This window comes from Myzus persicae, unplaced genomic scaffold (assembly GCF_001856785.1).
Source record: "Myzus persicae strain clone G006 unplaced genomic scaffold, MPER_G0061.0, whole genome shotgun sequence".
Taxonomy (NCBI): Eukaryota; Metazoa; Arthropoda; class Insecta; order Hemiptera; family Aphididae; genus Myzus; species Myzus persicae.
This window is the reverse complement of record NW_019103297.1, coordinates 284,902-299,118: the sequence shown is the minus strand read 5'-3', so window position 1 is coordinate 299,118 and position 14,217 is coordinate 284,902. Positions and strand designations below refer to the sequence as shown.

Here is a 14,217-nt window from a genome sequence, read left to right as displayed (position 1 = left end):
ATTTGCAAAATGAGTACATAATTTTCAAAAAAATCGGTCATGGTGGGGGGGCCAACTTCACGCACGTCGTAAAATATTCTTTGAATTAATTAAGGTCAGCGGGTTCTATACAAGTCTGGTTACTATTTTATACTCTTTTATTAAAACCGTATTTTGCAGTTATTAAAATTAATATAACTTGCATACAGTTCCGTATAAATGCAATCCCATAAAAATTGTAAATATTCTATTTTTTAGTATCACTTGGATAGTTGGATAATTCTCGGCAACTGCAGGCCATAATATTGATCTTAATATCTTATGATATAAAAACAAGTTAACAGGTGCCGATGAGGTGCACAATTATAACAGTATTTAAAATATAAGTTATATATAATATGAACCTACAGTTCGACCCTTAGACTTAAATTACCAATAGAGTTGGTTGAATATTCTTAAATTTAGTATTAAAGATTTGATAGTAAAACCAATATAATTGAATTCAAAATATTTGCGATTCTTTATTTGTCTGATTTTTTATGTTTGTACTAATTTACAAATGCTGTACTTTTATCAATAATCAATATGTATCAAGTAAATCGACGTACCTTCGTTCAAGCCAAGATTTTTTACCACTTGTTGTGATGATATGTTGAAAATGCATACGACGATTAATGTGATGCAAAATAACAAAACTTTAAAAAATAAGTTATTTCCCATTTTCAAAAAAAATAATTATACATAATCCCTGAAAACCGATTTCAGTTATATAAACGACAATCGTCGTATGATATTCTAGTATATATTTATACCATGGGAACTGTGTTGTGTTCTAGCGCTACACTGTCTGAGTACTAATATATATGGGTACTATGGACAATAGTAGGTAGTGGTGAGCGGTAAAAGTTATAGTTGAGCTGCGCAGTATACATACGCGTGTGGTCAGGAATTTAAGATCGAGCGTTAGTCATAATATTTTGTGATGGATAAACTCACAATTTGTTGTATATTAGCGGTGTGTCTCTTAATCACTAAGCGCACGCGATTCCTATTTACTATTGAAACATGCGATTTTAATTTATTAAAATTTTGGTTTGCGAAACTTTGATGAATGCTCAAAAAGTACTATATACTTAAAATACTTATAAACTTTTATAATTTTAATATTTTATATCATTCTGGGAGTAACCTGTCATATATAATGTCGCATACAAAGCTCTTTTTTCCAATGCAAACACTGCTATTTTTACTGTAAATTGATGACCGGAGTATTTTTTTTATGGATCTAAATTAAAATTAATCGATCTATCAAACTTATAATAAAATGGTAAATTTATTTTTATTGTTACTCGTATTTTTGATATGCGCTTAAGTTCTTTATTGATTTCGACTGAAATTTGAGGCCAACTGTTTATTTTTTTATACGTATCTTCTAATATGTAAAAAAGAAAGTTTGCTTGTTTGTTCGTTCTCTGTAGAGTGTAGACTCAAAAACGATTGGACCGTTTTCCATAAAAGTAATATATAAATTCTTCAAGACTCGTTTGGTTGTAGCTTCGTTTTTCAATTGAAACTTTATGGTTCTGAACTTCTTCTCTTAAAGTCCTTAGAAATTTCAAAAATTTGGATTGTGGTCCCATTTTTGGAATCAGTTTGGCTACCATTGTTTCAGTTAAGTCTAAAAAAACCATTCTATCTATTTCTTCTTTTAAAATAGTTTTAACAAATATCTAATTAATCAGTTACCAACTTATGTAGAATTTTGATTTTAAAGAACCTTCATTTTTCGTTACAATTTTAATATGATTTAGATTTTGCAATGCCTTTGAAACGGCTGACTAAATTTTTAAAAGCCCATCCTTTAAAATATTTTTCTGTGACTTTGTTCATGTTATGCTAGCTTGTGGCAGTAAATATTACTTAACATGAAAAATATTAACTCAATAATTATAATATTGACCAAAAAAATAACTTGTGCCTACCTATTGAATATAAGGATAATTATAGACATAAACTAAAAAATTTCAGGAGTGCCCTGAACCATAATACAATATTAGCATTTTAACCGTTGTTTATAGTAATATTAAAGTAAAAAATACATACCTGAAAATAGCTGTTGACGAAATCCGGAACACGGAGCACACTCGACACAGTTATAAAAGAATATAATATTACTGGTTGGAGAAAATAAATCAAAAAACTCGTTGTAGGTACAATTGACAAATTGTACATAAGTAAATAATCTTAAAAACGCTATACGGTTCAATATTGGAACAATACTATTCTAACTTTATTTATATGTTGATTTTTACAAATTAAAAAGTTAAAATTACAAAATTTTAATTTTAACTATGATTATTTGTTAAATGAACCATAATAAAAGTTGGTTTAACGCAAAAATAGATCATCAATAATCCTATATTCCGACTGGTTTACATTGGTTATTTTCATCACAAATGTAGTTGTTTTAAAAACAATATTGTTTAGTGTTTACCAATGCTGTAATATGTAGTAATATAATAATATTAGAATAATTATTTTAACAGATACACAGTATTTATAATTATGATATATTTAGTTGATTTAAAAATATTATTTTCAACAGTAAATGAATGGTAATTTTTTTTCCTTGGACCCATTTAGGTGGAAGGGTCGGCTTCAAAAAATCTTTGTGAGTGATTGCCAATGCACAAACTCATTCCGATGGTCAAAGTTTTAAAAAATGTTTGTGTAAAAGTAAATGATTATCGAATAAATGTAAAAACAATTCTAGTGGAATGCTTTGCTTCCACTCAAAATGCCACCGGAATTTGAACTGTTCCAATAAATAACTGTACCTATATTTAATTTTTTCTATTTTTTTTCATAATAATTAATAACACCTAATTAACCTAATAAATAATTTACGGATTAATATGATTTGGTTTTTTTTACTTCATACTCTATCACAGCACACTTGATAATGTGTACATTAGCTGGATATGTAAACTGTACACATCATACATATTTAAAGTGAATAATGTATATGTATTGTATACATTGTATACACATTACACTGTTGGTGTGGATAAGGAGTTCATTACTCATTTCCATACTCTTTCCGTAACATAGGTACATAGACTAATATTCATTGCACTGTTTCACTGGAAAAAAAAAATTTAAATCAACTTTTAAGTCTCAACAATTTTCACTAAATAGTCCAGCTTAAAAGTTGTAGTTTAAAAAACCGAATGAACTACTACAGTGGTAGCTACTGGCCATAAGTTTTTCAAATAAAAACATGTATATTCGATATTTTTTTATTAAAATATCTTTATGAACAACTTTTATCAAATCGTATTTGTACACATTCAAAAAAACACTTACACAATCATTGAAACAACCAATATGTTCATTGCTCCTCTCACAGAATCTAAACAAATAGAAATCAACTATTTATTTGTATTAAATTGTATCAAACATCTTTAGTTATTTGAAAACGCTATTTTTTCGATCCAAGATATGTATTTGGCTACTCTAGTATAAATTCCAGGTGTATCCTTGTCAGCACAAAATTTCCCAAAAGATGTAATCCCGTATTGTGTATACATGCCCCCGTAGTTGACATGTTCTAATTGAAGTGGACCTCCTGAATCACCCTACAGTAATTTTGATATTAATTAATTATTTAGTTATATACAATTGTACAAAGCATTACAACTTTCATAGTTCGTACCGAACAACCGTCTCTTTCACCATCAAACGAACCCGCACATATCATGCTGTCGGGTAGTATGCCAAACCGTAATTTTTGATTATTATATGAAAAATAACTTTCATTACACCGATTCACCGGAAAAATATCCAAATCCACTTTTAACAAATTATCACTAAGTGGTCCAGCTAAAAAATTTGAATAAAAAAAAATTATGACCCACTTAAGCGCAGTGGCTACTGATAACTGTTTTTTGGGGTGGAAAGGAGAGAGGGAAGGGTTACCAAATAAACATTATAAACTAACCCGTTGAAATTCTTCCCCAACCAGTAACTATCTGTTTTATTGGTGTTAAATATGGATCTGAGTTGAGACAAATGGGTCTCACTTTTTCGGAGAATTCGACTTCGCGTTCCAAACGAAATAAAGCTATATCGTTGTACAGCAAAGGTGGCTTATAATCGGGATGTATTATATGCTCCACTATTCGATAGTCCTTGGACCGAGCTTCATTTCTTTCATTTAAGAGTGTAGGGACTCTTTCTGAAACTCCGAGGCGAACCCAACGAGCCATCATATTCCTTAAAATTAAATTAAATGTATTTCAATGATAAATAACAGACAGCAGTACAACACACACTATTGATTTTAAGTTACTTAACTAGATAGTATTTAAATTATATTATCTTATATTTACCCAGAACTCTGTTGACAGTGCGCTGCAGTCAATATCCACCTTTCGCTTATCAGCGAACCTCCGCATCTCCAATCCTCTCCATCTGCTGTTGTGTCACCATATCCTATTAGCGCCTACCGTTAAACAATTACAACAATAAAGAATAGTATGATATTATATCAATCTTGATTTTGATAGCATTTATGATTCGAGATTACCATGTGTGGAAACTGTTTTATGTTGGCTGGTATACCACCCACAACTGACAATGGAGGTAACTGAGACTCAAATGGAGCCCCACTTTGCATTGCTTGCTTTAATTTGAAATATTCATGACATTCTGTAAATCATTTGATTGTTAACATTTGTTAGATGAAGAAGCCCTAAATAAAATATTGATTTAAAGTAATTTCATAATCATGATACTTTATAGTTAATCATGAGTTTAAACAGTATATTATACTTATGTCAATATCACAAACGATCTGACGAGTTGTGATTTTATGTTACAGTCAAAATATAAAACTATTACCGAGTACATTCAAATCATTCAATACTCTTAGTTCACACCCTTTATTATTTCCTTAAAAGCTGATCTGAATCAAAAACAAGCAATCACTATCACTTATCGTAGTTATTCTCTACCGACATTACAATACTTAACAAACTAAAATAGGAAATTGAAGATGAAATGTGAATGGCGGTTTCGATGGTTTTTAAATTTTCACGCAACAAAAAAACATGTTATTATTATTTAACACAAGTTCACATTGACCATTTTCAAAGGACTGGGCAGTATAAAAAATGTGTAAATTATTAATAATATAGCCAACAAATTCATGGGAAATGTATAGAATGTCTAGATTTTCTACAATGCATGTAACATATATATCTAATGTGCCAAGGGATTTGATCTTATTGTCACTGTGACAGAAAAAATTTAAAGCAAAATGTGTGTTATTAAAACTATACCTGTATAAAAATAGTAAGAAACTACTTTTAACTGAATTCAGATATTTACTGCTACATATAAGTCTAAAATTCATAATAATTAATAAAAATTGGTATACTGCTCTATGTGCATTCGTACTTTTATCGGCAGATATTGAATTTTCATTATTACTTTCTGGTAATTCAATTATCAGTTCATTAGTCATCGCCGGACAGCACACTATTGGTTCTAAAACAACGAACTTACATATGTCAAGATGATTATTAGTTCTAATACTTTCTAGGAAAGTATTACAATTTCTTGCACTCTTGCACACATAATCTTGTTCTGATGTTCGGCCCTTTCGACATATGTCACCTAAAAAATATATAATTTAACTAAACAAATATTCAGTATTTATGCATTATGTATGATGGGTAGTTTCTAGTTACACAATTTGGGAAGTTTAAAGAAAAATACATAATACACAACTAAATACAGCATCAAATTATAAAATATAAAATACAAGATGATAAACAGTGACTTAATGCTAATCATAAATCATAAATCACATAAAGTACAAAATAATTTAAGTACCATATACCTATTATATTAAATGTCTTTCATTATTTCCAAGCAGATTATTCTTAAGTTTTCTTTACTAAACATACGAATTTTATAAAAGTACAATATTAGTTAACACCAAACCATTGTACACCTTTTACATACTAGTCATCTATATGACTAGAATCTATACCATATTTAAGTTGTAGCCTGTAGGTATGATATAGTGGACAGACATATATTTCTTTTCTCCTCGTTTATTTCTTCGTCCTGATTGGTATTGCATTTAGGCATCTAAAATCGTCATTATATGTATAAAAAAATATTTGTTGGTGATTGAAATGATGAAAGTAGCATATGAATTTCCTCGTACGTTTTTTTTACTAGAAATTAAAAAAAAAGTTGAGCATAAAGCTATGCACTCGACACCTGTACCACTGATTTTTATATTTCAATTCCTTTAAACTCGATGAGTGCAAAGATTTGAATTTTAGTTTCTACTGCATCCCTGGACTCTGCACCTGTTGATGTATCTTAAATTTAGGAACATCTATATCCTATACATTTAAATTGTGCCTGGAATAAATTTAAAATTTAAATATTCTTTGATTTAGAGTTTTAATAAAACATAATTACGTTTTTACAAGCAAAACTCACTAAAATTTGAACTTCACAACCCACATTCAGGCAAAGATAATTTTCTTTCCATCAAGTATAATATTCACTCTAATTTTTAAACCAACAAAACTAAAAGTGATCTTCTGTACTTAAATTTGCTATATTGCGCACAAATAAGACAAAGACAACAAAATATGCCAATGTAGCGTTACTTATGTACCTACTATAGTTCTATATTCTATTTCCTGTGATAATTAGTCTACAGAAATTAAATTGTTACCTACTATATTAACCGGGCTTATAAGTATTTAACTCAACACAATTTAAATACGAAATTATGTTTTATAATATTATAAACATATATGTTTTTATAAAACCATGAAAAATATACACAAACAAAACTGTCAAGAAGTTGCTTAAGTGTTACTACAAGTAAAGTGTACTTCAAATTAATTAAGGTCAACGAGTTCAGTGTTCTTCATGATATCCGGTTATTATTTTTAATACCTATTTTCAGAATATATTCGACATAGGTAGTTACAATAAACTATTGCTTGAAATCAATAAAAAAAAATACTCCAAAATAGTCTTTTAAGTTGTTATATTTATTATTAAGCTCACAAACGAATCGTGAACAATTCCCCTCAATTCTCGGTGATGTAGGACATATTTCACTGATATATATTTTTAATGCAGTAATTTTCCCCCATATCTATAAAAAATATATTTGATTATGACCATATAGTAAATTATAGATGTATATTTTTGATCATTGTCTATTTGAAACAATGGAAAGTACTATAATAATAATAAATGAGTAAACCAAGAAAAAATTGAACTGCTAAAAATAAATTCCTATTAAAATATATTTTTAGAAAATATGGGGGGGGGATGTGAGCTTTAAAAAATTTATCGGGAGTGAAATCTAACCTATACTTCTATACCAGAATCCTACTATCCCACTATCCCAAAAAAGTCGTAGGCGGCCGGGATGTCTTTTTATCATTAAAAACATACTGTGCCGTAATTTAAGCTTACATACAGTGTCTAAATGTAATCCCTATAAATATTATTTTTTTATATTATTATTTATACAGTTGTTAGCAATTGGTCATTGGATTTAAGATGTAGAATACATGCATAATTATAACAATTAGGTAACAATATTAAAAATATAAGTTACCGGTTAATAATATCTACACACTGTACCGTAATGTCCTAAATTACAACGAGTATAAATTGGATATTCTTAAAAATAGAACTTCCATAGAATTATTCGAGATCAGGTAGGTAAACCATATAAACATTAAATTAGGTAAGCAAATTATCGTTTCATTCAATATGTTTAAGATTCTCAAAACTTAAATTAATTGATAGCTTATTGATGATTAAAAGCTAATACAAGTTATAAGCTGAAACTGGCACTCTGTGTATTGTGTACATAATATTTTAATACGTGGCCCGCTTCAGAGCACCCCCCGACGGCCTAAGACCTGATGAGCTTTCGACTGTCATCGCCAGTAATAACGATGAATCTCATTTTATAATGCTTGTAATTTGTATTAAATTTGTTGTACATTAATCAATGTGTATAATAGACACTTAACTCTTAAAGCAAATCGACGTACCTTCATCCAAGCCAAGATTTTGTACAACTACTTGTGATGATGTCTTGAAAACACAAAAGATGATCAATATAATGTTACTTATTAAAACTTTAAATAATCGATTATTTTCCATTTTCGAAAAATAAATTATCGATAGTTAGGTACACGTCGTATGATACGCAAGAATATGTTATAAAAAAAAAAAAGGTATTATAGGGCCAGTAGGTACTAATACGCACTATTTACTAAGTAGTATCGAAGTCGTGGTGGTTAATATTTTTGCAAGCTCAACAGCTCGCACCACGCTTACATGTCCGGAGTGGGAATCACGATCGAGCGTTAATGGCACCTTTGGATAAATTTGCGATTTGTAGTTAAAATAAGCGGTCTTTCTTAGACATCTATTTTATTTAACGAAAAACTGATTCATACGATTTTAAGTACCTAAATATATTTTTAATGATTACCTATATTATTATAGTAAATAATTTATCGATTCATTACATCCGTATCTCGAAGTAAAATATTGAATATTATAATAATTAACTTTACGTTACTATATACAGTATACATCACGGATAATAAATATATATTATGTATAATTTATATCCCACCACTTTTACGTTTGTGTTCAGATCAAACAGGTTTTCTGCGTTTCGCAGAATTTAAGATTGTTGCGTTAAAAAATATAAACAACTTCATTATAGTATTAATTTTCTGTAAACACGTAATTCAAGAAAATAATATTTACAATGTATAATATACTCATTGTTACTATGTTAAAGTATACTTTATTATAACATGCCTCACGCAGTCACGCTTACTCAAAATAATTTGCAAATATCTACTATTCGGTATTCCCCAGTCTGAGAAAATAAGATTAGGGCGAGGCAGCACCTCTCAATCCTTAGATATATGTAACTAACTAGGTATCTACTTCAAAATCGTACCAGAGCCTGGCATTATTTGCAATATATATTGAATGTATTATGTATAATATCATGAATATATTAATACCATTTTGAAGTCCCTTCCTTAAAAGTAGTCTTCCTCTCAATTTTATTTCATTACACGAGGAAATCATCTGTGATTTCTGATTACTAATTAAATCAAAATTCAAACGAGTACGGCTATCTCAGTTACCAATTAAATTGTATACTCTTATGTCCTTATGATGATAGTCTTTAATAATATATTTTAATAAAATATAATATGTAATATTTAGTCTGTTATTCAGCAATTTTTACAAATCATAAAATACAAATATGATAGTATTATTTAATTACTATAATTTTAAAATCATCACTTCCCCCGCATTCAAATTTAGTTTGAGATTCAAAACAGTTAACAAATTACTTATCAATTTACAGGAAAAAAGGATTTGTATCACAAGATGTTTTTATTTAATGTATTATACAATTTCAAAAAATATGATTCTAATTAGTGCATGAATAATAAAATATTATTATTTTTTATAAATGGGAGTGAGCATGCACAGTGGATCATCGAAGTATAATTTTATTTTAGATTTATACAAAATAGATTTGTCAATAAATATGTTTTAACGGTTAATTAATGTAAAAAAAACATAGTCAGAAACAAATATTCACACCTACCTTCAAAAATTAACATTTATCTCAAACATAATAATTCTTTACGTTTTAATAATCCAATTACGCGAATCATGATTTATTTTATTTTGTTCAACTTCGATCTAAGGCCAGACGATATTTTCAATCCATGAAATATATTTTGATACTCTACAGTACACTACCGGTGTATCTTCACTACATAATCTTCCGAATGATATTATTCCGTATTGAGTATGCAAGCTTGAACCGTTGTGTTTATATTGCAGCGGACCTCCAGAATCTCCCTAGAAAATTCGATAAATCTATTTAAATACATTTTTCGTGCAAATCCCTACCTATATGATATTAAACAATAAATATCATACTCCACAAACGTCGGTAGTGCCTCTCAAAGGGCTCGCACAGATCATTCTGTCGTTTAATATGCCGTATTTTAGCTTATGACTGGCAGATAAAAATGAGGCATAAGTACCGTTGCAGATACTCCCGGGAATGATATTCAGTTCTACTTTTAACAAATTGTCGCTAATCGTATAAGCATCTGAAAATTCGAATCGAATTTTAGAAGGTTGACAAGCATAATATATTAGAAGTATTTTACTATTTCAAACATTATAAGTATGCATATTCACACTAACCCAAAGAAGATTTTCCCCAACTAGTAGCTACTTGCATTTGTGGTTCTAAAAATGAATCTGAATTAAGACAGATCGGCATTACGTAATCGGAGAACTCGACGTTTTTTTCTAACTGGAACAGAGCTATGTCATCATACATCGAAGGTGGTTTATAACACGGATGTATGACGTGCCGCACAATTCGATAGTCTTTCGGTCGAGCGTCGTCTGTTGTTGAGATTATGTTTAAATCTCCTAATCGTGCCCAACGCGCCGTATTTCTGCAAACAGACACGTGTGTATATAAATATATAGTAGCACAACCACAATTTATTTTTCGAGGGTTGGATCCATAGTTGTTTTTAACACATAGATAGATATAGAGAATTCAATTAAAGAAAAAAAGCTGATATATAAGTATTAGTAATACATAATACGATCCATAAAGGGGGGTTTAGACATGAGAACACCCTCCTGGCTCCTGGTTGCGCCACTGTATTTAAGATAACACAGAGTGAATATTTTATCATTAACAATCAACTCATATTTTAGAAAATACAGGGAAATTTTTTATTTATTTTATAAATACATAATAATAATGGATAAATCGAAAACATAGTATGTATATACATATTTTACATTAAAAAAAAAAATAATTTAAAAATTCCTTGTATATTTAATATAATTTCGGGAAAAAAATATTCAATGACGAAATATCCTAAACTAAAATATTCAAATCAAAATTTCCAAGGTCAAAATAATCAACGGATAACAAATGTAGGATGAAAACAACCAACGAATATAATATAAGATAAGTAGGTACATATTAAATACTAAAAAAATGGCCTGTTTAAAAAAATAACAATCGTTCCGCTCAGAATTTAAAATAATAATAAATTAATAACATTATTTTTATAGTGTAACTATAAATAACACCTAAAAAAAAGCTGCTTGGTGAGGCGATGTCGTACAATCAATTTGCGGCAACGCTCTGAGCGTACGCAACAGTCGTCGTAACTAGCACTCGGATGGGTGACCACCCGGGTTTTAGGAACACATCCTTGCCACACATACAAACACGTGTTCAAAAAAAAAAGAAATAAAGATTAATTATATTATTCAAATGTAGGTAATTCATATGTTGTGATTTTATATGATTATATTCAGTTGAATTAATATTTTAATCCAAGTTTCTGTTCAAAATGTCGTATGTTATAACGTGCTACTAAAGAAGTATATTATATGCTTTATCGGGGTTTACCGATTTTAACCTAGATTCGTCATTCGTTAACAATATTCCTGGTTCTCGGTAAAATAACCACCCTGAATAGATATGTATGTATGTTTATAATTTATAACTTTAAAAGTGATTTAATGCGATGTTTCTATTTCAAATAAATAATAATATAAGTAGCTACTGTACTAGAACTTTACCGAGCACTCATTCTTTGACAATGCGCGGTTGTTAAAATCCATCTTTCGCTTATCAGCGAACCTCCACAACCCCACATACCATCTTCCGGCTTTTCCCCGAAACCAATTATCGCCTAAAAGTAATAAACCTGCTTTTATTCATACTATAAAGTTTAATACCTAATTATTAAATTTGGAATTTCAAAAATTTAGATACGTACCATGTGTGGGTATTCCTTTGGTTTAGCCAATGGAATATTATATGAAATAACTTCCTTGAATTGTAATTTGTTAGTAAAATTTTGGTATTTTTCTTCGACAATATTCGTTACTGAAGATTTTAAATCCTCTTCACAGTTGACCGAGAAAGGCTAACAATCAAATCAATGATCAATAATAAATAAGTACAGTCAGACAGATACATTATAAATCCACAGTACCACGACGTAGAGAAAAACTTACGTGAGTGTCTCTCTTTCTCAGGCTCCTAACTTTAGACTCCATTAACTCTGTCAAACTAGTTTTCTCTTTTTTTAACTTTTTCATCAACCCGGAATACTGAAGGCACTCTATACATTAATAATTTAGGTACTATATGAATATTTGCATATTATGATAACAAAAAAAAAAAATTAATAAAATTGCCAATACTTTCGTTAACAATGCGTAGTCTTTTATCCGTCAAGTCATTTAAAACTTGTATTTTTTGAACAGTTGCAGGTGGACAGCAAATTATTGGATCTGATTCATGTCCATTATACGAACATAAATCAGGATATATTTTATCTGCGGTCATTAATTTTAGGGACTCACAGTTTTCAACACGCTTACATAAGTGATCTGAATTCAATACATCGCCTTTTTTACATGTATCACCTAAAAATAAAAATCAGCTACAATTTTAAAAATATCCCATTTCTCCTATTAAATTTTAGATTCTGAGCGGATCTGAGCGGAGAAATGAATGTATTGATTTTACAGTGATATGACGTGCTTTTATATGTTGATTATTTTTTTTTGATTATTATTTGTTTTTTTTTTAAACTAATGTCGACAAAAAAATTGTCTCTTAGTCAAAAACTTGAAAATGTAATACACGGTTACTAGTAAGATTTTGTTATAGGAAATTTAAAAAAAGTTGATCGTAAAACCAAAATAATTTTTTATGAGCGTTTGAACTTAGAAAATTTGACAAAATTTGTAAGACTCGAGAAAATTTAATACAATATTCCTTATAAGTTTGTATACCTTTATCAAAGGAAAGTCCAATTAAATTTTAATGAGGGTTTGAAGTTTATATTCACCTAATTTCTAAAAAAGCGATTTTCTTATTTTTTCGTAATTCAAAAACGAATAACTGGAGATATTTGAAATATACACCTTATGTTTATATTATAAATTCATACACTTGATAAAATGTTCAAAATATTTTGACTCGTTTGAGCTGTTTACGGACATTTTCAATTTTTTTAGATTTTTTCTTTAATTGTCAATACAATTTTATTTGTTGGGTCGGAAAGCTTGAAAATACAAGGTTCCTGATATATATTTACAATATCAGTTGAAAAACATTTTTAAATTACATAGGTTTATTTTTATAAGCATTAAAAGTTCAAATGTTGACATAATTCATATCATTCAAAATTTACAAATAATAATTGTATAGTTAACAATTTTTAAAATGTTCAACTTTTATAGCTAAGGGTTGAACATTTGAAACAATGTTCCATTCAAGTAGGTTATTCTATAACCAAAAAATCCAAAAATTTATAAGAACAGTTTTTTTATGCTCAAATTTGGACGAAATTACATATTATATAATCAAGAATAATAATATAGGTATATGTTATTTTGTTGTAAATTAAAAAATATTATTCATGAGAACTTGAAACTTTTAAAGTATATTATTATATTTTGTACACATGATGACTTTTCAACTGTATTTATCTCGGGCAAAAATGAATTTAATGTACTGCGTAGTATTTACTAATGCTTACTAGTAAAATAAATTATTATCACAATAATATAATTAAATATACTCAATTACTAAGTAATATTATAGACTGACAGACGGTCTTCACTCAGAATCGTTTTTCATATACAATGATTTTATATCATTTAATTTAAATTTAACACCATCCATTACAGTGGCCCACTTGTAACCTACTGTACAGCAGAGCGACATCCACTTATACCAGCTTTTTTTAAGTTTCAAGTTGTCAACCATCAGGGACGGCTCACTTTTGTTTATACATAATATAATAATGCATAATAATATCATGTAAGTATTTAAAACAAATATCTCGTACGTACCTTCATTTAAGCCAAGTATTTTTACTGGTTTTTCTGATGATGTCCTAGAAAAATATGTAACAAATAATATAATATATTTTAAATCCATAATATTTTTCGTTGGATAAAAAATTAAAATAAACCCTAAAACTAGTAGAACTTCATATTTAGATGAGAGCGGCTAAAGTAGTTTTGTGTTACTGCGATTAATTTTTATAGTTACAACTTGCTTAC

The 14,217-nt window shown here is 28.8% G+C and overlaps 2 protein-coding genes across 5 annotated transcripts; both read right to left on the bottom strand.

Moving 5' to 3' along the window:
* Positions 1-3,262: 3,262 nt before the first annotated feature.
* LOC111034206 (venom protease-like) lies at positions 3,263-8,777 on the bottom strand. 4 transcript variants are annotated; one of them, XM_022315301.1, is made up of 7 exons: positions 8,070-8,777; positions 5,440-5,658; positions 4,568-4,689; positions 4,371-4,483; positions 3,980-4,254; positions 3,677-3,861; positions 3,263-3,617 (listed from the first exon to the last, which is right to left on the bottom strand). In XM_022315301.1, the coding sequence occupies exons 1-7, from the start codon at positions 8,200-8,202 to the stop codon at positions 3,444-3,446; spliced, it is 1,221 nt and encodes a 406-aa protein (XP_022170993.1). In that variant the 5' UTR covers positions 8,203-8,777; the 3' UTR covers positions 3,263-3,443. The 4 variants fall into 4 exon arrangements, with proteins under 4 accessions (XP_022170993.1, XP_022170995.1, XP_022170994.1 ...); XM_022315303.1 differs by having other exon boundaries at positions 8,091-8,771; XM_022315302.1 differs by having other exon boundaries at positions 3,695-3,861; positions 8,070-8,766.
* Positions 8,778-9,335: 558 nt separating this feature from the next.
* Positions 9,336-14,217, bottom strand: LOC111034205 (serine protease persephone-like). Its single transcript, XM_022315300.1, has 8 exons — positions 14,005-14,217; positions 12,343-12,567; positions 12,154-12,260; positions 11,913-12,062; positions 11,713-11,825; positions 10,300-10,559; positions 10,027-10,202; positions 9,336-9,945 (listed from the first exon to the last, which is right to left on the bottom strand). Exons 1-8 carry the CDS (start codon positions 14,090-14,092, stop codon positions 9,784-9,786), a joined length of 1,281 nt encoding a protein of 426 aa, XP_022170992.1. The 5' UTR covers positions 14,093-14,217; the 3' UTR covers positions 9,336-9,783.